This window comes from Struthio camelus, chromosome 7 (genome assembly GCF_040807025.1).
Source record: "Struthio camelus isolate bStrCam1 chromosome 7, bStrCam1.hap1, whole genome shotgun sequence".
NCBI lineage: Eukaryota > Metazoa > Chordata > Aves > Struthioniformes > Struthionidae > Struthio > Struthio camelus.
In genome coordinates, this window is record NC_090948.1 from 40,684,603 (window position 1) to 40,706,646 (window position 22,044).

General features: G+C 39.3%; 2 protein-coding genes and 1 long non-coding RNA gene across 6 annotated transcripts in view; 1 reads left to right on the forward strand and 2 right to left on the reverse strand.

Annotated features, from left to right (window-relative positions):
- FAM149B1 (family with sequence similarity 149 member B1) overlaps nt 1-15,934 on the forward strand; it is a 17,269-nt gene extending 1,335 nt beyond the window's left edge. Inside the window, exons 3-15 of one of the 4 annotated variants that reach the window (XM_068951027.1) lie at nt 649-781; nt 1,816-1,958; nt 2,595-2,714; nt 3,331-3,501; nt 4,767-4,954; nt 5,236-5,372; nt 5,962-6,015; nt 6,485-6,597; nt 7,780-7,986; nt 10,956-11,082; nt 11,423-11,548; nt 12,584-12,665; nt 14,693-15,934. In XM_068951027.1, coding sequence (XP_068807128.1) covers nt 649-781; nt 1,816-1,958; nt 2,595-2,714; nt 3,331-3,501; nt 4,767-4,954; nt 5,236-5,372; nt 5,962-6,015; nt 6,485-6,597; nt 7,780-7,986; nt 10,956-11,082; nt 11,423-11,548; nt 12,584-12,665; nt 14,693-14,766 — 1,675 coding nt within the window. In that variant the 3' untranslated portion in view covers nt 14,767-15,934. Of the gene's footprint in view, nt 1-648; nt 865-1,611; nt 1,729-1,815; nt 1,959-2,594; nt 2,715-3,330; nt 3,502-4,766; nt 4,955-5,235; nt 5,373-5,961; nt 6,016-6,484; nt 6,598-7,779; nt 7,987-10,955; nt 11,083-11,422; nt 11,549-12,583; nt 12,666-14,692 lie in introns of those variants that run through there. The other 3 variants (XM_068951029.1, XM_068951030.1, XM_068951028.1) reach the window with 3 other exon arrangements.
- Nucleotides 757-15,709, reverse strand: LOC138067853 (uncharacterized). Its single transcript, XR_011142303.1, has 4 exons — nt 15,573-15,709; nt 14,651-14,710; nt 13,845-13,904; nt 757-883 (listed from the first exon to the last, which is right to left on the reverse strand). It is a non-coding gene; the product is annotated as an uncharacterized lncRNA (long non-coding RNA).
- A 1,724-nt stretch (nt 15,935-17,658) lies between the features above and the next one.
- DNAJC9 (DnaJ heat shock protein family (Hsp40) member C9) lies at nt 17,659-21,910 on the reverse strand. Its single transcript, XM_068951031.1, has 5 exons — nt 21,687-21,910; nt 21,458-21,598; nt 21,048-21,302; nt 20,121-20,207; nt 17,659-18,352 (listed from the first exon to the last, which is right to left on the reverse strand). Exons 1-5 carry the CDS (start codon nt 21,864-21,866, stop codon nt 18,233-18,235), a joined length of 783 nt encoding a protein of 260 aa, XP_068807132.1. The 5' UTR covers nt 21,867-21,910; the 3' UTR covers nt 17,659-18,232.
- Nucleotides 21,911-22,044: the final 134 nt, after the last annotated feature.

Sequence of the window (22,044 nt, forward strand, 5' to 3'; positions counted from 1 at the left end):
CGTCACAGAAGTGCCAGAGTAATACAGTTAGGCTTAGGCTTTAACTCCTGACTGTAGCGTTTCAGAACATGTCCTTTCTGTGGGTACTCAAGAGGCAGGGTTGCAGCCTCAGGTTTTTGAGATGGTGGACCTCTATTTCAGTTCCATTAGACAGTGTGGTACATTTTGCAAGCCCCAGGATATGTGCTGCGGCGCAGATGCATTTTGGAAATAATAATCAGTGTTTTTACTGTGTTCTGTTCCCAGCCTGTAAATGGCATCTTAATTGTATGCCAGAAACAAGAGGGAAAGGGGAAGAATAATTCTTGAGTGATGTAGAACTGGAACTAGAAATTGTCTGCAGAGTAACTAAGATAATTTTTGGAAAATTAATGTTTGAAAGCCTGACCCCCTAGACTTCCTATGTCAGTGAGGTTATTAAGAATTACAGTTCCAACCTAGAGTAACACATACTATGGTTTCTGCTTAAGTGCCTCTAATTTAAATATTTACCGTTTGAAAACTGTTCTTAGAGGAGGGTTGCTGAGACCTGTTCTGATATATCTGTGCTCTTTTGTACAGAAAGAAAAGTTTACTTACCCACTTGTTTGTGATTCTGTGATTATTGCTTTTTTTCTTCTTCCTTTTTTCTCAATGTGTGCATTTCAGTGAATCTGAAATTTCGAAGGAAACAGATTACCCTTCTGTTACTCCAACCGATCATGGGAATTCATGGTCTGTTAGTCAGAGCTATGCAGGAACCACCACTGAAGACAGCTCAGTCTTCTCTTGGGGCTGTGATGTGAGTAGAACGTAATCATCCAAACCAAATCCAGCACAGCGAGTTGAAAGACACTTGAAATGCCATTGGAAGTACATTTCAGGGTAAAGATGAGCACTGGATCTGTAAATAAAGCAATGACAGTGGTTATAGGAAAAGCATTGTTTTGACCTCCGTCTTTCCCTTCCTCTTAGATCAGAACATACTCGATTTGTAGTCAATTCATATGCAATTAGTATTCTGCGTTCCCGGTCTAAAGAGTTGATGGTGCAAATATATTTAATGCATATGCACTCACACACACATATTCACACATATGTACATACACAACATTAATGCTATTATTGTGGAATCCTAAATGTGAGTGGATGATTTTCATATGCTTTGCGTTTCTCAAACTTCAGATTTAAGAAAACTTGTGGATATTTGTATGTTTCTCAAAATATAGTAATGCCCTAAAACATTATTTTAATTTAAAAAATGTCCTTTATTCCCCGTCTGCCAAAACAAAGGATGCTATTGCTTTCTGTGAGGTAAAGATGGGGAACTGTTCAGATTTGAATTACTCAAGAACCATTTTCTAGCAACACGACAACATTTAGCAAAGATCGTGATCATCCTTCGCTGCATAGTGTTTTACACCGGTCTGCATTGCTTTTTGTTTTGGTGTCATCTGTGGACAATACAAGCAACGAACTTTCCATTTCATTAAAATCTTGCTGAATTTTATCCTTTGTGTTCGGGTATGTTTTATGCAAATTATTATGTCTCTAACTTAATAATGTAGACATTTCAAAATGTTTTAATAGGTTTTCTGTTGCGTCAATTTAAGCTTTTTATGTAGCTACCATCGACCCCAGCAGTGGTCTGCATCATCTCCCAGTGAAAAATTATTTAAAGTTAACGTCTTTAAATGCAGTGGAGGTCATTGCTGTTTAAATCCATCCTGCTAAGCTTTAAACAAACAGGTGTCTTTTCAATTTTAAAAATGTCAATTAAAAAAAAAACTCCAAATACCATTCACTAGGTTTTTATTGGATAACTTTCCTTTCCAGGAATTTGATAAAGCTGCCACACGACAGGTTCAGCAAATGTTCAGACAAATTGATGAGCTTCTTTATGAACAAAAAGAAAATGTACATGTTGAGGGACTGCAGGAAGAATGTCAGCAGTGGACTTCCAGCTTTCCTCATCTCAGGTTTTTCATTTCATTTTTTTAGACTAATGAAAGTAGCATCACAGCATGGCTGCTCTTGCTCTTTTATAATTCTAAGAGCTGTTTTTTGAAACACTGTTAGTAGCAGGGTGATTTTATGCAAGGATACAGTAGATGGAGATAAAGATCGCTTTAGTAGTCTGCCTGCTGCTGTCATTAATAAACATTCTGCTATCTCACATTTCGTTCCTTGCAGGAGAATTATGGCTATTTGCAAAACAGCCGTAGCAAAATTCTCTTAGAAAAGATGTATGGTATCGCTAAAAGCAATGAGCTTAAAAACAATTAGAAATTTCTCCTACCCTAACTCAGCAGTCCTTATGGCTATATGGAAGCTTAAATTTTAAATCGTCCTTACGTGAACAGTTTTGTCAGTATTCAAAAGTCTTCCAGTTAGCAGGGTATAAAAAATCAGCGCAATTTTCTTAATGTATTTACTTGACTTGAAGCTATCTGTACTAGGGAAAACAACTCAAACCGCATTTAACTGTCACCAATAAAAATGCATAGCTTCCTAGCAGAATTTTCGGTCTTTGCTACTGTGTGCTGTTGGACACTTGAAGAATCTTACTTTCAACACTTTCTGATTTATTTATCTTTTGCCTTTTGTCATGGCAGGGTTGTGGGGAAGCAGATAGTGATCCCCACAGACGAAGGGTATGGATGGTATTCAAGTTCACCTTCTGGCAGTTTAGGTTCATCAGATGTAAGTTCACCACAAGAAAAAGATTCTAATGAGTAAGTACCAGCGGTTAATCCGGACTGTGCCAAGGTGGGAAGGTTATTTTCTTCTCAGCGGGCTGCAGTGATCAGCTTCTTAAACTGTGTGAAGGAAAGTTTTTGAACCTCTTTCTTAGCCTGAGTTTTGAACACAGCATTTTTTTTTCTTTTAACTAGAAGAAGTACATTCAGAATAGCGGGACTGTCTAGCTGTGCTTGTTGTTAACTACAGTAAAGCAGTAAGTGGAAAGAATTTCGCTACTGCTGACTTCTTAAGGATTTGTACATATTGTAGCTGTCTTTATTGTTAATCGTCTTTCAAATGTGTATAATACTTCAAAGATGCAAACCACTCCATTACTACTGCTTTTATTATTTTATTTTTTTAATGTTTCAGAATGTTTTTTAATTAGCTTTGAGCTTTCTTGTCTGAAGTTTCAAGCTCCTAAGAACTAAAAATATACAAAACTAAAGAATTCATTCTATAATTAATACACGTATTTATTGGTCTCCCTGATATCTAGCCTTACCTACTCTGTCGTCTCTTAGCCTCTCAGTTCACCAAATGCTGCTATTACAAGTGGAATAACAACTTCTTTTCATTTCCGCTTTCTGAAAACTGTCACCTCTTCAGATTTAGTGTTTTTGGCAAGAAGGTACCTCTTTCTGTTACTCCTGTTCACAAAAAGGCTGACCGTTCCAAGTCTCCCACCTTGCGTTCTCCGGAGAGTGAAGAAGGTGAAGATGGGGTAATCGTCTCCGAAGGTGTAATGGAGGAATATTTAGCATTCGACTGCAGAGATGTGTAGGTATTGAATATCAAGACAGTAACTAGTACCAGTGTCCTGGAATTTCTGCTTTTAAGACTTATATCTTTGGCTTTGATGTTGGTTGATGAAACCAACTTTGAAGTGTTTGAGGAAAACTTTTTTTCTGATGTCTTTCCTCCAGAGAACTTTGAAAAGACTAAGGTTTGTAGGGCACTGGGAATTGGCTTTATCCATCCCCTAGAACAATTTATTTTGCAGTATTAGTTTTAGGGTTTGGTTTGTTTGTTTGTTTTGCAGTTTTTCATACTAGCCATTTCTCTTCATGGTTTAAGTAGTTTGTTTCACCACAACTAAGAGCCTGATACATTTTGGCATATTTAATAGAACTTGTTTAAGCAGCATTTATTTTTCATATTAAGTCAAATTCATTGTTGTTTGTCGTGCACTAGCAATGTGCTGCTTTGTTTTTTGTACTGAAGTGCAGAGACTAGCGTTTTGTGTGGAATTGTACCTTCCCAGGTTTTCAGTGGTAATTGAAGGATTAGTGTGGATATGATGCTTGCCAAGAAATAATTCATACTATTTTTTACCTTAAGAAGAAAGGATTAAGGGTGACATAAAGATGATTCTTCTTGCCCCTTAACTTTATTCAGTCTAACAATATGAACATATGACCTAGGTAAGGACTCTAGATGGTAATGTCCCTTGCTAACTACTTAATTGGTTTTAATAAATAAGGCCACTTAGATGCATGGACCATGAAATTGAAATTGGTGGATGACATGCTTTGACCAGGCCAGAGGGGCACCACTATCACAGCAAACGGTAACTGCTGTCTCTACAGAAACTGGCAAAATGTTTTACAGCTTCTTCTAATGGTCTCTCCCCCTCCCCACCCCCAAGGTTTGTAGCTTTTTGATGTTAAGTATTAATTCAGGGAGCAGATACTAAAGTCATAGTAAATGTGTCTGCATCAGTCCCCTCTATAAAGTTTCTTTAGGCAGATGAATGTACACTTTTTTGAGCAGTTGTCTTCCAGGCTTCAGACTTTAGAACATGGGTTGCATGGTGGAAGAGTCTGCAGCCAAGGACCCTTGCTGCTGTAAATTAACTTTTTTTTTTTCTCTTGTTGATTATGTCTAATTCTCTAAAATTGAATTAAGCCTTTGCCCTGAGCACCTGGTGGCTGTTAAAGCAGCAGGCGAAAAGTGGCATTAAACGCTCATGATTAGTAGCATCCAAAAATACAGGAGATGGAGAGCATGCCTTTATGGTACAGATAACGCTCACTGTGTTACAGGGAGGAGGAGCTGCACGAGAGGAAAATGGGACTTTCCTCTAATAGACGGAAATTGGGGTTTCCTCCTATCTCTCCGTATTCCTGCATGAAAGATTCTGTGCTCACATTTGTGTTTGATGACGTATGGAGTGAAGTCCTAGGCTGCATGGAGGAATTAATCTGCAGACACTGGGAAGGATCAGCCTCTGGTAAGGATCACCGTTAAACTGAAGACACAAAAACGGATTTCAGTTACTTAATTTTGCAAGGATGCAATGAGAAGGAGAATAATCTTTGGGAATAATCTTTTCAAGGCAAAAAAAGATTATTTGCTTTGCTAACAGTATGACACATACCTTGGAAAGATTAAAACAGAGCTTATCATCTAAGAGGATCCCATTTTAAAAAATGGATTCATAGTACTGTCCACAAGTAATAATGCAAATAATCTGTATTGACAGGGATTCTTTGCTTTTGTTGCTTTGCGTAGATGATGAGAAAAATATCATAGCAGTAGAAACAACAACCACAGCAGATTCCGGAAGCCCTTTGATGCACTTTGAACCTCTGCCAGTGTTGTTACCTCGCGTGCCACAAACTAAAATGCCCTCAGTGACATCAAATCTGGTAAGTGTTTTTAGCTAGCTGGTTTGTGTAGGGCTAAGTTGATACGACGCTACCTAAGCAAGCAGATTCAAGTATGTTGGGGAACTATTTAGATACGTAACTAGTTTGGATTTTGCATGGTTGCTGACTGTCCTTTCTAATACTTAAGTTCTGTTATTCCCCAGTTATAGTTTTTAATTCCTGTTTTTTCTCTTTAAAACTTAATATTTTATATATGTATTGGACAACCACATGGTGTCTTTGCTCATTAATGATGTAGTTCTTTCTATACTTAATACTTGAACTAAAGTGTGAGAACCAGGATTGCACATGTGAGACATCCTTTTCTCACGGCCCTACCAATATCTAACTCATCGAGCAATAGAGAACAAATCTCAGTGAAGCTGTAAAACGTTTTTTTCCCTAGAAACTGAATTTGACACTGTATAATCTGCTTTAGGACTATATGCTCGTAGAGGGGTGAGCACCAAAGTGTTATCTCTGTTCATTCAATTTTAATTCAACTCTTTCCTTTTTATGTCTCTTTATTTCTTTCTCCTTTATTTCTTACCCCTGCCTGTTCCTCATGTTCCCCCTACTGTATGTGTAGTGCCCAAAAACCAGATGTGGCCGCAAAACCAAAAAGAGGAGAAAACCACCTCAAGTATGTATACTGGAGACATTAAAGCTCTGGTATTTTTCTATTTGCTATCATTGTGGTGGGTGGAATTTGATCTTTTTCCAGATCAGCCTGAATTCCAGGAAAGGAGTTTACAGTTCTGTTCTTGACATAAAATAAATGCCAATATACACCGTAAAGGAGTATTATAAAGTTCCCAATTATAACCGTTTTTGCCAGATTGGTTCATGCAAATGAGAGCCTCAGTTGGAAAATGAGACATAGCATGGCAGGATATATTTTCTATGCGCTACCATTTGCAAGAACAAATGGAAGGGTAAGATGTTCATCTTGGAGGAATAATATAACTGAGTATATATCTGAATGTCTTGGAAGGAATGAGTTTCCTTCCAAGATTATTTGCAAAGACAAAATATATACATATGTGTGTATGCATGTCATTGCCAAGCTGTAATTTTTAAAAAAAAACTTTTTTTTTTTTTTAAACTCTCAGATAAATCTGTCACAAGGGTCAAGTAATGGCTCTCAGCGTAATCTAAATGGCTTGCTGGTGATCCATGGGATCCAGTTACAGCAAAGGAATCTGTCTGTAATGGAGAAAACACTGTAAGAGCTATTGTTTTTTTGTCTGTTGTAACATAGAGCTTTCTCACACGGACAGGAATTCAGCCCAAAATATTGTGAGATAATCTCCCATGCTGGAAAAAGCAACTCTCATTTATTTTCTTGCCTTTTTTTTTAATTTGTCCTGTATGAAACAGTATACTCTTAAGTCCACTTTAGCTTACAAAGCAAATTAATTAATGTTGTTGTTAACATTAAAAGCTGGTATGTAATGGGAGTATTCATACTCCCATTCAGCTGATGGGAGTATTCATAACTTTAAAGACAGATATATACTGAAGCATCTCGTTAAATCAAGACTGATGACCATTAAATTAAAATGTATTTGTTTAGCTCCTAGTAGCCATAAGGATAACCGTGGGAGGGCTTGGAGTTTTATGTGTGTTCCTTCCTCTTGCCCCTTGAAGTTAAAATCCTAGAATAGCTTAGGTTCCTCTGAAGGTCGTCTAGTACAACCTTCTGCTTACAGCAGAACTGACTTAACAAGTGAACAGGTTGACTGAGTGTGTAAAATGCAGCTATTTGATTAATTTTGTCTAGAGTGAGGTATGGGAAGGAAAATACTACTGTAGTTTCCTCTTCACATTTTGTCAGTGAAAAAATAGATGTTGATTTCTGTAACAAGCTGCAGTTTTACTACTGAAATTTTTAATAACCATGTGGCTCATTGCACCAGGTGGCTTATGTTATATGGAGATTTTGTTATATACAGCAAATATCTTTTCTTCCTGTGCTAGCTTTGTTTAGGAAAATGAAGGATAAACACATATACCTGTCAAGATATCCAACCTCAGATTTTATCTTATTGCTGCTGGTTTACCACTTAGTGAATTGTTGTGCCATTACTGTTAGCACTAACTGACATCCTGAAAAGAGAGAGAAAGCTTAGAATGGGATCGGGAAACTAAACGTCTCAGTTCGTCAGTTGAAGCAGTAATCTTCAATCAAACAGTGCATGGTTCAGAAAAACTTTCTCTTTTCCATACCCTATCCTTTTCTAGTTTCGCTGTCAGTTGCTTTATACAGTTATGCAAAAAAATGAAAACACACCACCTACAACCACATATAACATTATTAATTTAGCATATAGATCACCACTGTGGTAACAGGGTGACACCAGTCATATTGACCATGTCTCTCTTGATTCCGTGATTCTTTTGTTAGGGACCTGGATGACAAACGGCCGGGCTCCAGTTCTGTCCTCTCAACCAGAACGTGGCCAAGTCGTCCTCTAGAGCTCAGTACGTCATCTCTGCCACATTCCGCAAGAAGGCGAAACCCACCACCACGTACCCTACATCCCCTCAACACAAACCACTCTCGTACTGGGACACCAGGATCCGTGGATGATGTCATCAGGGGAACTCGACTGTACGTTTCAAAATCAGTTTCTTACCGCAAATTACCAGATTTAGAGAACCAAACCTATACAAAAAGCAGTCAAATGAATGGAAAGAATGCATCAGAACTCTTCTGATTAAAAAAGTAATTGCTTATTAAAGCATAATCCTCTGAGAAAGTCAAGTTTCTAAAGTTAATGTTTACTGTGCCACAGTCTGTGATACAGCGAATTCCATAAACATGCTGTTTGAATGGGGAGGTACTCTTTTTCTCAGGTGGTCCGTTAGCAGCAAACCAAACTGAACACCATGCCATGTTTGATACTCAGCTATCTTTTCCGATAGCCTATTTTCCAGACAGACTTAAAACATTGTTCTTGCCTATTGCTCTCCTAGCCCAGCCTAGGCTGTAAAGATTATGCTAATCTCAGGTAACCTGTTACAAATCTAGTTAAAGGTAACTGCAGGACTCCTACTGATCCCTGTGAACTTTCAGTCATGTTTAGGACATATTGTTTTTGTTTGGCTTAATGATCTGGCTGAATTTAGACTTCAAAGTATTATAAAGTAGGTGAAGTCACATGCCACTTTCTTTGGAAAGTGTCAAAAGCTTAAACTTATGGATTTACCTGTAGCAGCTCAGAATGTATTGGTTTTGGAAGTCATAAGAACCAAAAGTCCATACAGGATTGTCTCTGTATGCAAACTAGGTATATTACTGGAATTCATGTACTGCAAAAACGATTTATTTGGAAAGGGATGCTGAAGTTTTCCTTTGTCAAGTGTCCATGCAGTCACTTACAGGGACTACAGGGTATTAGGTACTTCTGTATTTCACCTAAGTTTCATAAACTGACATAATTTCCGTTTAGTTTCTCAGTTTATAGGTAAACGAATCCAGTCTGTCATTGTCCTCTGTAATGTATCGTTTAGACAATTGTTACTTAAACCTGTAAATCCCTGCACAATTGATGTTTCTACGTTCTTCCACTATTTTATGTTTCTGTTCCCTCAGGCTTCAATCCGCTTCATGATTCTTAACATCTCCCCTTCATTATTAGCGTATATATTTAAGTGTTCATAGCAAATACTCAGAGAGGCGTTAAGTGCTGATTATGGTTTCAAGCTTTTCTGATGTAATCTTACAAAACATCCTTCCTTCTGTCATTTCCAGAATGTGTCTAGAGCTAAGGCCTCTTGATCATTTCTAGCACTTCTCAAACATACCATAATATACAAATACCTTTCATATGAAAAGGCTGTATCTTGAAAGAAGAATTCACATTCTTTTATGTTCCTCCTGTGACTAAAGCTTAATTCGTTTATTTTGTGCAATTAGATTTGTGTTACAGGGATGGTTTAGTTCCCTTAAGAGGCTTCTGAAAGCCCCAGTATGCTTCTAAAGCTTGCTTTTTACTTTTGTTTTTTAAGTTTTTTTTTTTTTAGCATTTTTCCACGTGTTGTGCATTAGGATATTTTGATAAGTTATCTTTGAAAGCAGACAATCGGTGAAGTTCAGAGCTTAAGTCAGGCAACACGTGACTGTTAGCCAGGTTAGCAAGAGCTTATGTTTTGTTTATATTTAAAACTATATTTTTAAAATCTCAAATTCTTAATCATATGTAGGTTGTTTTTATCTTTAGAAGTAATAGTTTCAATCTTCACAAGTAAATAGATTTTTAAAAATAGTTGAAGTTCTCTTTGCTTTTTAAGACTTGTATATTATTTAAAAGATGAATTCTGTCTTTTCTGCAAAAAGGTTTAATCACGATTAAGGGAAAGTAGCCTTGTTTCAGATGCTGTGAAATACTATCAATTCTGCAAGGTATTTAACTCTACTCCTAATAGAAAAATGTTGGTCCATTTTTTATATAGCCAGTTTGCTGTGAGCAACCCTTTTACTTTTTCAACTTTATTTTGTTTAAAAAAAAAAAAAGCAATCTCAATGGCTCATTTCATAGTAATTCAGGAAAAAAAAAACAAAAAACATTCAATAGAGAAGGGAAAAATCTGTTCCTGAACTATATATTTGAGCAGCATCTCTGTGAGTCTTGAAATTCTGCCAAAAACTATGACAGCTATGGGCACAACAATCAAGCATCTTCCACCCTTTTTTGGACTGGGTAAAGTAGTAGCTTTTATAAAGAAACAGTATAAGTAGATGATTGTTGTATTGTGCACTAAAAGATGCAAGGCATAAAACAACTTTCTGTCATGCTTTGGCAGAGACTGTTGTCCAGGGCCCTGTAGCATAAAGTGAGGAAGTCCAGTAATGAGAATTTCATACTGAGCTCTGACTTGCACCTGTTACTTCAAATATTCAAAGGAAATATGGAGGAGAAGGTGGGAGCCTTGTGTTTCCCCCCAGCAGTTTTGTTTGATGCTTGTAATAGGTAGGAGAGCTACAGCTGCATTTGGAACATCGTCCTTTTTCACTTGTTCTGCTTAAAGTAGAGGCCGCTGCATTCTAGGCTAGCGGTTTATCTTCAAGTGCTAGGCTGCAGTAATCAGTAAGCAGCGTTCCCTCCTAAAGGTCGTTAACAAAGAAATAATGCCAGCTCTGGGTCATGGGCAGTCAAGATTCTATTATTCTGTGGTAGTTGCCCATGAAGACACCTTTACACCTTTATTCTGCAGCAGCAGCCACCTAACACACTCCTTTAAAATGTACTAGCTAGCATGCTTGTTAACCACCTGTGTTATCTGTCTACTAGGATTTCTGCTAGGGTGTCATTTCCCAGGCTTACTTTGCCTATATGGTTAATGTTAAACATCCTGAAAACCAAAAGTTCTTGTTAAAAGATGAAAAAAATTTGACAGATTTCACCTACTGCACAGCTCCTTTTAAATCTACATGTCCCATAGTCAGCCCTAACCCCAGCGTCCTCTAGTAAAATTCTACAGCTGTTGTTCTTAGTTTTAACATTATATATTTGGCGTTGTGTAAGGCAAACAAACTGACAATAGCGTATGTCTTCTGTTCTTACTGGTGCATTTTAGTCCAACTGCATATGATCAGCTGACCTCACCCTCCCCACTGCCGCTGAGTCGAAACAATCTCCTACCACCTATTAATACCACTGATGTGTCAGAGCACGTGAGCACTGCAGGATCCCAGAGGCAAACGGTAATCTGACATGGGCACGACCATTTAATTTTACTACTTGAAAGTAAAAAATTGTAACCATTGCGGACCAAATTTTCAAACCCGAGAGTTCTGGTTTGTTGTTTATGTTAGAAGTGACAGCAACTGAAGGAGGTACCTAAAAAGTACACCACATCAGTTTTGACCAACAGCATGAATCAGAGTTGAATGCTTCAATTCCAATAAATGCCAAAATGTTTGTCCTCCCCCTGAATGGCTACAGTATGATTGGCTTGCAAAATTAGGTTTCGTTCCTAGACTGATTACTTATTTTAATATACTGCTGCAAAGAAAGTGATAACTTTATTATTCTTCAATACAGAAGTCTCAGGGAAACTCAAGTCGAGCTCACAGTGCAGCAACACATGAAGATAACCACCTGCAGCTACAGGAGAGGCTTTTCTTACCTGATAATTTCTCCAGGCCTAACACAACAAACACATTCTTGGTAAAGCACGGCAAGTTCTACCAAATCATCTCCAGTTTTTAAATGGGGTGCTTTGACAATTAGCATGGGTAAAACACTACTTGAGAAGAAAGCGTGACAGGTGATTGGTGCGCTAAATAGGTGGTCGTAAGGTTAGTCATTAGATTAGACACCCAGAGGTTAGCAGAAACCTTAGTGCTTGGCACTTCTGAAACAAATAGCTGAGGTCACTTACTTAAGGATGCTTCAGCCACCTCGCTGCACTCCCCACAGCCATGTGGCTGATGGTATTGTACTTTCTTGGACAGGCTGAAATAAATTTGAGATGGGTTTGTAGGAAAGGATAAGTATAACTTTGGGCATTCCATTTGACCCATCCTCTGTATTGTTAATCTAGCATCTTCCAGGAAGGTTTAGTAAGAACTGTGGGGTAGCAGAGGGTGTGTTCAAGTTTTGCATAGTCTTTCAAGTTTGTTCCTACAGCTGTATTCACAAACAGAAGGGTAGGATAGTCTTCATAACTTCATAAACTGTGCAAGTTTGCTGTACTGGTAAAGCTATGCCCAGTCTGTTTCCATATCAAGCGCTCCTATGCGACTTTTCAATTTATTGAAATAGTAACTAGAGTAGCTATCTTGTCTTGTCTTCAACAAAGTAGTTCTATTTAAACCTTAAGTTTAAAAGCCTTAATTTCAATGATAGCTTTTAAACTGCTGGTTTGGTTTCAGTATATAATTTCAGCATCCTTGACTTTGGAGTTTTGAGCATACAGGCTTTCTAATATTTTGAAACAGAACTATTTTCAGAAGTGGTAAGAATGCTGTGAACTAGCCAGTGATCCTGTTAAGTAAGAGTATTACAAAAGAGGGTATTTTTTTCCCCACTGAAAGTTGAATTAACCTTTCTTAAACATGAAAAAGGTCTGTTTAGACCTTGACAGCATCTTGTGAATTTGATAGCTCAGGAAAATTGTATGTTCTAATTATTTTTTGTTGTATTGTAACATTAACATTTAAAAAAAAAATTTATGCAAACATAACTTGCACTGTCTTTCAGCCAGATGCACAGCATCGCCGTTCTTGCACTGTTATTGATTATAGTAATCAACCTTGGACCAGCAGAGGATCAACAGGTGCAGGTATGTTCATCTTACCAATCAAATAATTTAATAAGATCAAGTAAGCATTTGGGACATGGATGGATTTCCTGCATAGTTAAAGTGCACACAGTGAGGGGGGTTCTTAAACGGTTCTATTTCATTTTGTAGTTTTTCATTATAGGAGTTTTACGCTTGCATATAAAGCGTGTGTATCTTGTTTTACCACCTAGTATTTTGTGTCATTTAAAGGTGCTTAGTGCCGTCAACCCCAGTTCCTCTCCTGAGGAAGTAAAGAGCAGGAGTCACTGATTTAAGCAGTAACTAGCAACAAGTACTTTCTGCCCAAGGTTACCTGTTTTCTTCCTTCCTGCTTAGTTACACAACTGAAGCAAATTGCACTATGTCTGAAAGAAGCTATTTGCACTACATCTGAAATAAATTGTACTAGATCTGCACTAGATCTTAAAAGAATTACTCTAGATCAAGTCTAAGTGTATTTTAAAGCCAGTTAACTGAATCAGTACAAGTTTAAGTACATACTCTGAAGTCAAGAGCATACTGGTACTGTTTGATTTGCAACACTTAAGTTATGCTATATAACTCCATAACTAGTTCATCTCAAATTAAACTACTTATTTTTAATTGATCAAAGCATCAAGGAAGCAGGAAGATATTTTGGTTGTGAACGTAACGTATACTCTTTTCTCCAACTTCCCTTCTTTCACTGCAAAGTCATTTCCTTAAATGCTTTAATTATTGTTTCCTTAAATACACTTTGAAAATAGCCTTTTCATAGATGCAACACACCAGGTTGACTTTCAAAGTAGCAAGGCATAATACTAAGTTGCATGCATATACATTACTGTAATCATAGACCAATGTATCCTTCTAATTTCAACTCTACCTGCAGAGAACTTGTAGGGAGGTTGTAGGGAGAGTTTTGGTCGCTTTCTCTATGTTCTATTGCACAGCAATCAACCAAATGGAAATATGTTATTCAGAAAACATCCTCATCTTTGAATAATGCAACATGAATAAGCATTGCCTCTCTGCTGTTGTGGAGGGCTACTAAAGACCTGGCTGGATGTGGGCTTTGAACTCTCAGAAGGACCAGCTTAGTCAGCTGAAAGGGAGTTTGTTCAGAAAGTATGGCAGAGCAAAAAGCCAACTTCCATGCCTTGGAACAGCTTTGCCAAATGCCATTGTTATAGCTCTTACCTGAGTTCACCTCTTGAGCGTTCCTTGTCAGCTTCAAGTCAAGTTAGCAATCACCTCCACCTGGAAGAGGTGGCACAGAGTAGGGCATTAGATACACTTTCTGAAAACTAGATCCATCGAGACAAGTTGCATGGGACTCCTTTCATCCTGTTTTTGGGTTCTTTATGGAGTTATCAGGAGTTCCCTTATAAGAAGGGTATATTAGCAAAGTAGGACCGAAACTGCAAAGGTTAAGGCAGCACATAGGAGGTTAATTATTACAGAAGAGAGTGGGCTTTTAGCTTGTCTCATAGGGACTGGTTCCTACTAACATGAAGAAGTATCTGCCTCCTTCCTCCCCCCCCCCCCAAGTGACATTTTTAAATACAAGGTGACTTTTATGACTGCTGTATTGATTAAAAAAAAAATTAAATCAGGATAAAAACTTTGTGGACTTTAATACTTCATGAGAGAGAGGTGAGTACAGCAGTTCCCAACAATGTGGCAACTGTGAGGGCAGTCTTGCTCTTTTGAGAGGTCCAGTCACTTCTCTCAAACTTTTAATTTCCAGCTGCACATGTTGTTTGATACATAACTCTTTTCCTTTTAAGAGGACCTCAGGCTAGGAGCAAGAGCAAGATATCTTGAAAGGTATTTGAAACTTTTGTTGAAGCTTAAGCTTCAACAAGTTACTGATTAACTGACAGACAGCTTTCAAAAATATATTGTAGTTATACATATTGCATTATGTTAGCAATAGTAGAATAAAAAGCCAAAAAAGTGTTTTAATATTAAGCTAAAGGAGATGTATTACTTAGTTCTAATACCTTCCAGAAGTCTTAAAGTTGTACACAATCTCTATTTACTAGGTCTTCAGCTGCATGGTTCTGTGAAAGCCCAAAGTCGAAGCGGATCAGTCACAAAAAGCAAACAAGGGTTATAACACGTCACAAAGAAGCATCCATCCATCTCCAGAAAGTCTTGAATCACCTCTTATTCTCAACAGTGTCAGCATTGTTTACAGAGTTTTCAAACACCCTTCCTTATGAAGAGTCTTATTTTTATATAGACCTAAGAAGCAGCTGCCAAAGATTAGAAGGGGTATATTTACACATTGCATTTTCGACTCCTAGAAACAGCTATACTCCAGTAGACAGTGAAGCCTAATTGCTAGAAAACCTAGCAAATACCCATAAATCACTGCTGTTTTCTCATTAATCCTTATTGGCTTGTGACCCGTTCACGTTGTTACAGACATGGACTGCAAGACGTGCTGATTTCTCCATTAGCTCTAGGAAAGGTAGCCAGGCCTTCCACAGCAGTAGTGATTTAAATTTTTAAATTGCTATATTTAAAGCTATGTTTATATATTTAAAGCAGTATTATGCTATAAGAAGCAAGAACTGCATACGATATTGCTTGTACAACACAACTTGAACAAGCTGTGAATCCTGTAGTAGGAGCACCAGAGACTAACGCAGTTGTGTAAAATAAGGTAGCAAAACAATTAATAGAATTGACAGCTTTTTAGGTAGCACACTAATGATCCTTCCTGTGTTATATACTACTACCTCTTCCTCATTGACTCGAGGAGGATTTTTAAGGGGGGCAAAAAGCGGTCTCTTACTGCAGGTAATTCCAGGCAGTATTCAAAAAAAAAAAGTACGTTTTCTTCCTGGTGAGCTATTTTATGGTGATTTCCCTAGGTCAGTCATTCACCCTTTAAAAAAAAGCCCACCCTGCAGTTACCTAAGTACTTCTGTACTTGTCCGTCACTGTCCAAACTCCGCTGATGAAACGTAGCTTTTTAGTAGTAGGGTGTTTTTTCTGCACCACACGACAGACCTCCTGGAGAGTATTAGCTTTAGCTGTAGTTGCTCTTGTGGCTCCAGATAAAACAAAGACATGAAACACAAGCTTTTCAAAATAAATGATTAGTTGAAGGCCTTAGTCCTAAGCAGTAAATGCCAGACTACAAATAAAGCGTAAAGACAAGGTAAAGATAACCACTTACCGTATTTTTAACCAAGTTAGGATACCGTACAAAAAAAGTTGTAGAGAAGTTTTATCATCTTTTACAATCCAATTAAAAAGCATATTTTCTAAGCTTGCACTATGGATTGTGACTTGAAAGATATTAATAATAAGGAAAAACTTGTTGGTATTCTTTATAAAGTTGCTCCCCTATTTCCCCACTGTAAGTGATGCAATCTACCAAACATTAGTGCTACCTACAGAACAGCTGATAGTTTTTACCCTAGGTTAAAGTTCTTCAGTCCGGTCGGTTCAAATATGCTCCAATCAAAAATGAGGGAAAAGAAAACAAAATCAAACTATGGGAGTGTAACTGCATTAACTCCTTCCGTTGCATTTCCCTGAGGGGAAAAAAAGCACGATCCTCTAGCTAGATCTCACAAGTTCACATCAAGATAAGTATTCTAATGGTTAAGACTACTGGAACCACATGTAGCGTCATTTAATTATCTCAGGGTAACTGGAGATAAGCATCCTGTTTGTATCACTGCCATAGTAGGCCGGCGGATTAACATGACAAACCTGCCACCTGGCAAATACATGACATTGTGGCTTCAGTTTGTCATGTTATTTTGGTCAATACAGACGTTCCTCTCCTTAAGGAAATTAAAGTATTCTCTGTTAAAACTTGATCAGAACGGTGTGGGCTGTGACCATATCATGACAGCCCATCCTCAGGAACCAAACTAGTTTTCTGTAGCTCTAATGCATAAGAACTTAAAGATATACGAATAAACTCCAATAGACTTCTAGTAACATAGCGTAGGATTTTATAGGCTAGGGGAGTCAATGAGTTGAAGACAATCTCAAAGAAAATTCTTGTTTTTTGTACAATTAGTTGACGCCAGAGAGTTGTCTACACTGTCAGAAATGTGTTTTGTAGAGTAAAAGTAATGTTCAAGTCCTACACGTTCTGCAACATAATGATACACTGCAGTCTCTGAGAAGTACCAAAGTGGAAGTTCACAGGGAACGCAGTTAACTCTCTACACCTCTGACTTCTACCTAGCAAGCTGTATTAAATAATTAGTTCCTGAATGCTATCGTTAAAGTGATGAGGACCACTCAAAAGTGCTCCTAAGCCTTTGAAAAGTGATCCACAAAATGAAGCAGGCCTCGTTCCGTCAAACTACAGCAACTTGAAAACTAGTTACTCTTCAAATTTCATATTCCCTCACACTACATTAAGTGGTTTAAAATTGAAAAAGCTGAAATTGGGAAAAAAAAACTTGAGAGAATTTGTACATCTTACAGAAGTACTGCACTTTTGAAATAATGAACCAGTGACAAATACAGTGCACACAAAACCAGGAGTTAAGCAACTAATCACTCCGCCAACCTAGAGCAGATCCGACTGTGACACTATTGGAATAACACACAATACATTTTTCAGCTTTGGAACTCCTTGCCATGGGACATCATGAAGCCTAGAAATACACAGAAGCAGCTGCGCCCTGTGGTTTTTTTAATTTATGACCTCATCTCTAGCTCCAGAAGCACGTTAGAGAATTTTAGGAGCACTTCTGCAAGGTCACTCACTCACTTGCTCTAGCCTCTTATTTCTCCTTAGACATCTGGTACGGGCCACTGTCAAAGACCAGATGGCCCTTCATTCTGACCTAGTATCACCAGCACCAATGCTGCTATTAAGCACAGAGCCATATTTTTAACTATTATAGAAGTATGCAGTATTTACTTGATTTGAATCAGTCAGACGAGTAGACAGTATCAGTTTCTGGTGTTTTGAATAGTTAATAAGAAAATGGCACATACAGGGCTGGGGAAGCACAATAGCACAGAATTTTGCAAAATCTTGTACTTTATTAAATCTGCAATTTTCAAAAGTATTTTTATAAAACAACCGAAATATCTGAAAAACCACACATCGAACTGAAGTGCAAAGACCATTAAAAACACCAAAAAGTTTGTTACAGAAGTGTATGAACAACAGAAAAGATAAGTCTTCTAACTAATAAGCCATACGAGCCAGCATTTAAGACTCTCCCAGAGGTATTGAGTCGTGTTGTTTTACCATCAGCCGTACTGATATCCATAAGGTAGTTGGAGGGAGTGTGCTTCAACACAAGTTTAACATACAGATATCCCAAATACCATAGCACTTTCTTACTGCAACAAAACTGTTAGTCAAGACTCTGTTTGATCTTAACTAAAGATCAACTAAAAGATTTTAAACAGTTATGCCAGCATGTTTTGTCTTTCTTGTTCACAACACATTCTGTATCATACTTCCCAGCTGCAGCAAGTTGATGCATACGCACTCTGAAACAGCAGCCCAGAATACCTCTGAAATTCTCCCAAACCCACACAAAGTTCCCATACAAAGTGATACCTGACACTCCAGCCTAAACAGTTATTTACTTCTTCCCTTTCTTGGCTGCCATCTTCTTTCCTCCTTTTTTTGAATTATTCCCATATTTTGCTTCCAGTTGTGCCAAGAAGTCATCCATTTCCTTTTTTCGATCTTTATTTCTACTCTGGGGGAGGGGAAGAAAATACATAGATAACGTTTACCTCTACCAAATACAGATTATTCTAATGAAGTCGAGTAATTACATGAAACCTTAGAATGTATTAAGTAGGGAATACAGATTACAAAAGATATAGCACTATTAAGTAAAAGCCAGTTGTACACTCTAGACACCCCTAAGGTCTGGGAGTATCAAGAAAAAGGTAAAGAAGGGCTATAAAAGTTTTAAGACATAAGCCTAGGATTAGCAAAGCAAATTCTAGTTTAGACACAAAACCAATTCAAAACTAAGGAATGATTTCTAAGCAAACATATTGGGAAGCCTACTGGACATTTTAAAAAGTAAAATTGAAGAACGGAACCTAAACAGGCTGTTTCCTCATTCCCCAAACTATAAAAGCAAAATAGTAAGATCTATTAACTTTTAAAGAAAAAATAGTTTTGAATGGATTTGTTTTCTTAAAGGAACATCCATTTAGAACCCCTTCAGCATTCCTTAAGCTCCCTCAAAGCGATAGTTGTGCAGCATTTATGGAAGATAAATGCAGTCAGGCTGTTACAGCCACAGGGAGGAGAGAGCCAGAGGACCTCACAATTCAAGCATTCCCCAAAGAACGTTCCAGTATTAACCTCCAACATAGCAGGAATTCTAAATTCAACAACTCTTGTTAACATCAACTCCAGTAAAGGGGAAACGTCAGTTCCTTTGATTAGAAACCTTGTGGTCACTTGCCTTTTCAACGGAACCAAGCATTAGAAATTGCCTGCCGCTTGGGAAAATTCAATACAATGGAACGTTACAGCTGTAACAAAGCACCCTTAAATTCACATGCAAAGCCAATAATCAGCAAGTCTTGGACTTCTGGCAGACTAATAGCACAACGTGCCACTTAGCCAGCCACATATGTAAAGAATACAAAAAATTGCTAACAAATAGATTTATTGTCTGGCACACCAGTACCGGACACCAGATTACCAGATTGTAGACATCCGGTTAAGGGGTGGCAGGGGAAACAGATTACGGTAGCAAGGCCTATATGAAATGACTTTCTAACGAAACAGTTTTAAAAGCCATCTTACTCTCAGCCTGCTTGGAAGAAGCAGGAGCCTAGCTTAATGTAAGTTTTGCAGATTTCTGATCAACTTTTTTTGATCACTCTCTACAGACCAGAATCTCCAACTCCTGTATTTGTACCCTGCCTTTTTGTACGATAACGAAATTCTCAGGACCGAGTCTCAAGTCACGTTCTGCAAGCTTGACTCGTTCTGCTGTTTACTGACGGGACGACAGTAGTGTGGGCAAACTAAGAAATATAGAGATGGACACTGCTAAGAGGAGAGAGATTTCAGCAACTCTTAAGTCAGTTTTCTAACCTACACATTAAAAGGTGACAGGCTGGATCTTTATTATACCATAAAAAAGATCACAGAGCAGATCACCCGTGCCCTTGTGGAAGCTTTCAGAAAGACAGAACCATTAACACTCCTCTCCAAGCCACCTAAAACTAGAAATTACATGTTTTTAAAAGGCATGCAGTAAGGATGAACATACTAGAATAACGTGGCATGTTTTCAAAGGACCCAGGTAATAAAGATCCCATACTCAGTGACTATTAACTAAAATACATACATAGTTAACATTACGGTCAGATTTTAATCTCAGGAAGCTCTTACGGTAAGAGGAGCTGCTAGGATGCAAACTACGAAGATGCTCAGGGAAAACACAACTGTAAGCCAATAAGATAATTATCTTCATCAGATGCAAGAAGTCTTACTTGAATCAGTGCTTTCAGATCATCTTCTCCATCACCAAGGCCCAGTTCTTCTCTAGTCTTTTCTGCCTCTCTAGCTTCTTTTTCTGCCTAAAATAGCAAACTAGCTTTTAGAAGAAGAGTATTTTGCACATTATTTGACAAAGCCTTATAATGGTTACTGAACACTTTACTTTTGCAGTCTATATATGGCTAATCACAAGGAAAAATGAGCAGTCTCCGAGTTCGGCCACAGGTGCATGATTCATCATTCCAAAAGATAGCCCATTCTGGTTCCTCGGTTTGGTAGAGCAGGCCAGTTTCTGCTGTCTCACAATACTCAGTATTAGTGTGATGGATGTCCCATCCCGTTCCCCCTGCCCAACCACAGCATGCGTGCACAAACACGCACCTCTTTTGTCCTAGCAACTGTTACGGTTTTCTTTCAGTTAGAAACTAACTGCCATGATGCGTATGTAACATGGTGCTATACAAAGTGTCCAAAATAGGCTGGAGAAAAGGTCCATTTAGTCCAGAATGTTATTTCACATGGTGCCAACAAGCAAGCCAATTATACTTCCCCCGCGTGCTCTCCTAAACGCTGGCAACTTGTGGCTTACAGAATAGACCGAGGGACATGCTAGACTACGATAAGCCATTAGGAATCATACCCCAAAAAAGAAGAAATAGTAAGCCACCTACTAAGCATATTACTACTCAAAGTCTTTCGCAACGTTTTGACTGAAATTAAGTTTTAAAAAACATTGGGGGTGGGGTGGGGAAACAAAAGGTGACTAAATGTGGAAGTCAAAGATGCTGAGCAAGATCTGTAATTCAGCAATCCCTGTGACAAACATCTATCTTAAGAAGAATTTTATTTATTTCCACCAAAAGAGATTAAAAGCCTATAATAATTATGTTTCCCTGTGGTCCCTGCGTGATATAACCTACCCGCCTTTTTCTTGCGCTCATTTTCTGCTTAGACTCTTTTACAAAAGCGTTGTAGGCTGGGAGTTCTCCAGAGTCAATGGCTTCTTGTATGATTTTCCTTATCCTTGGTTCATCTGTATAGTCCACGCACAGCACAGACTCCAATATTTTGTCCATGTCACCCTCAAAATCCACGTACGCTGCTTTAATATCATCCAGCTCCTCTTCTGAATCCTTGTAATTCTTCTCAAAGTCCTCAATGTCTTTTACGGTGATCTGAGGGCAAGAGGGGCAGGTAACACGTCGCGAGCGACAGGACGTATTCGGCAGAGAAACTTTTACGAGCAGCCCAAGCCACAGCGCTTCGGGGCCAGAAGCCGGGTGACGCCTCGCGAGGGAGGCACGGCGCTAGGGCCCCCGCCGGGACTCACCTTCTTGAAGAGCAGCCGCCAGTACTCCTGCCAGTCGCGCTCGGGGCGCAGCGCCTCGCCTTCCTCCTCCACCGTGCCCCGCTCGTCGTACACGGCCCGCCGCTCCGCGTCGCTCAGCACGGCGTACGCCCGGCCCAGCACCTGCGCCCGGACCGTTAGGACCGTTAGAGCCGTTAGGGAGGGAAGGAGGCGGCCGGCCGGCCCCTCCCACCCGCCCGGTCTCTCTCACCTGGAAGCGCCGCGTCGCCTCCTCCTTGGAGCCCGGCTCGGCGCGGTCCGGGTGTACGCGGAGCGCGGCGCGGCGGTAGGCGCGGCGGATCTCGCCGGGCGCCGCCTCTTTGGCGACGCCCAGCACCCGGTAGAGGTCGGCGGAGCCGAAAGCCGCCTCGCACTGCTCCAGCAGCCCCATCCCGCCGCCGCCGCCGCCGCCGCCGCCCGGCCTCGCGCGCTCGCAGCAGCGCCCGGCGGCAGCAGCCAATGCCGCGCGCCGCCCGGCTCTCGCGAGACTTGAGCGCGGCGGCGGCGCGCCCTGAAGGGGCGGGGCCGGAGCCGGGGCTGAGGGGGCGTGGCCGGAGCCGGGCCCCGCC

Excerpts from the sequence above, each read along its gene's own strand:
- DNAJC9 (XM_068951031.1), bottom strand. The coding sequence starts at position 21,866 with ATGGGGCTGCTGGAGCAGTGCGAGGCGGCTTTCGGCTCCGCCGACCTC. Across the intron at positions 20,208-21,047 it reads TGAGCGCAAGAAAAAGGCGG|GCAGAAAAAGAAGCTAGAGA; the intron begins GTAGGTTATATC and ends TTGCTATTTTAG. Across the intron at positions 18,353-20,120 it reads ATCTGAAAGCACTGATTCAA|AGTAGAAATAAAGATCGAAA; the intron begins GTAAGACTTCTT and ends CCCCTCCCCCAG.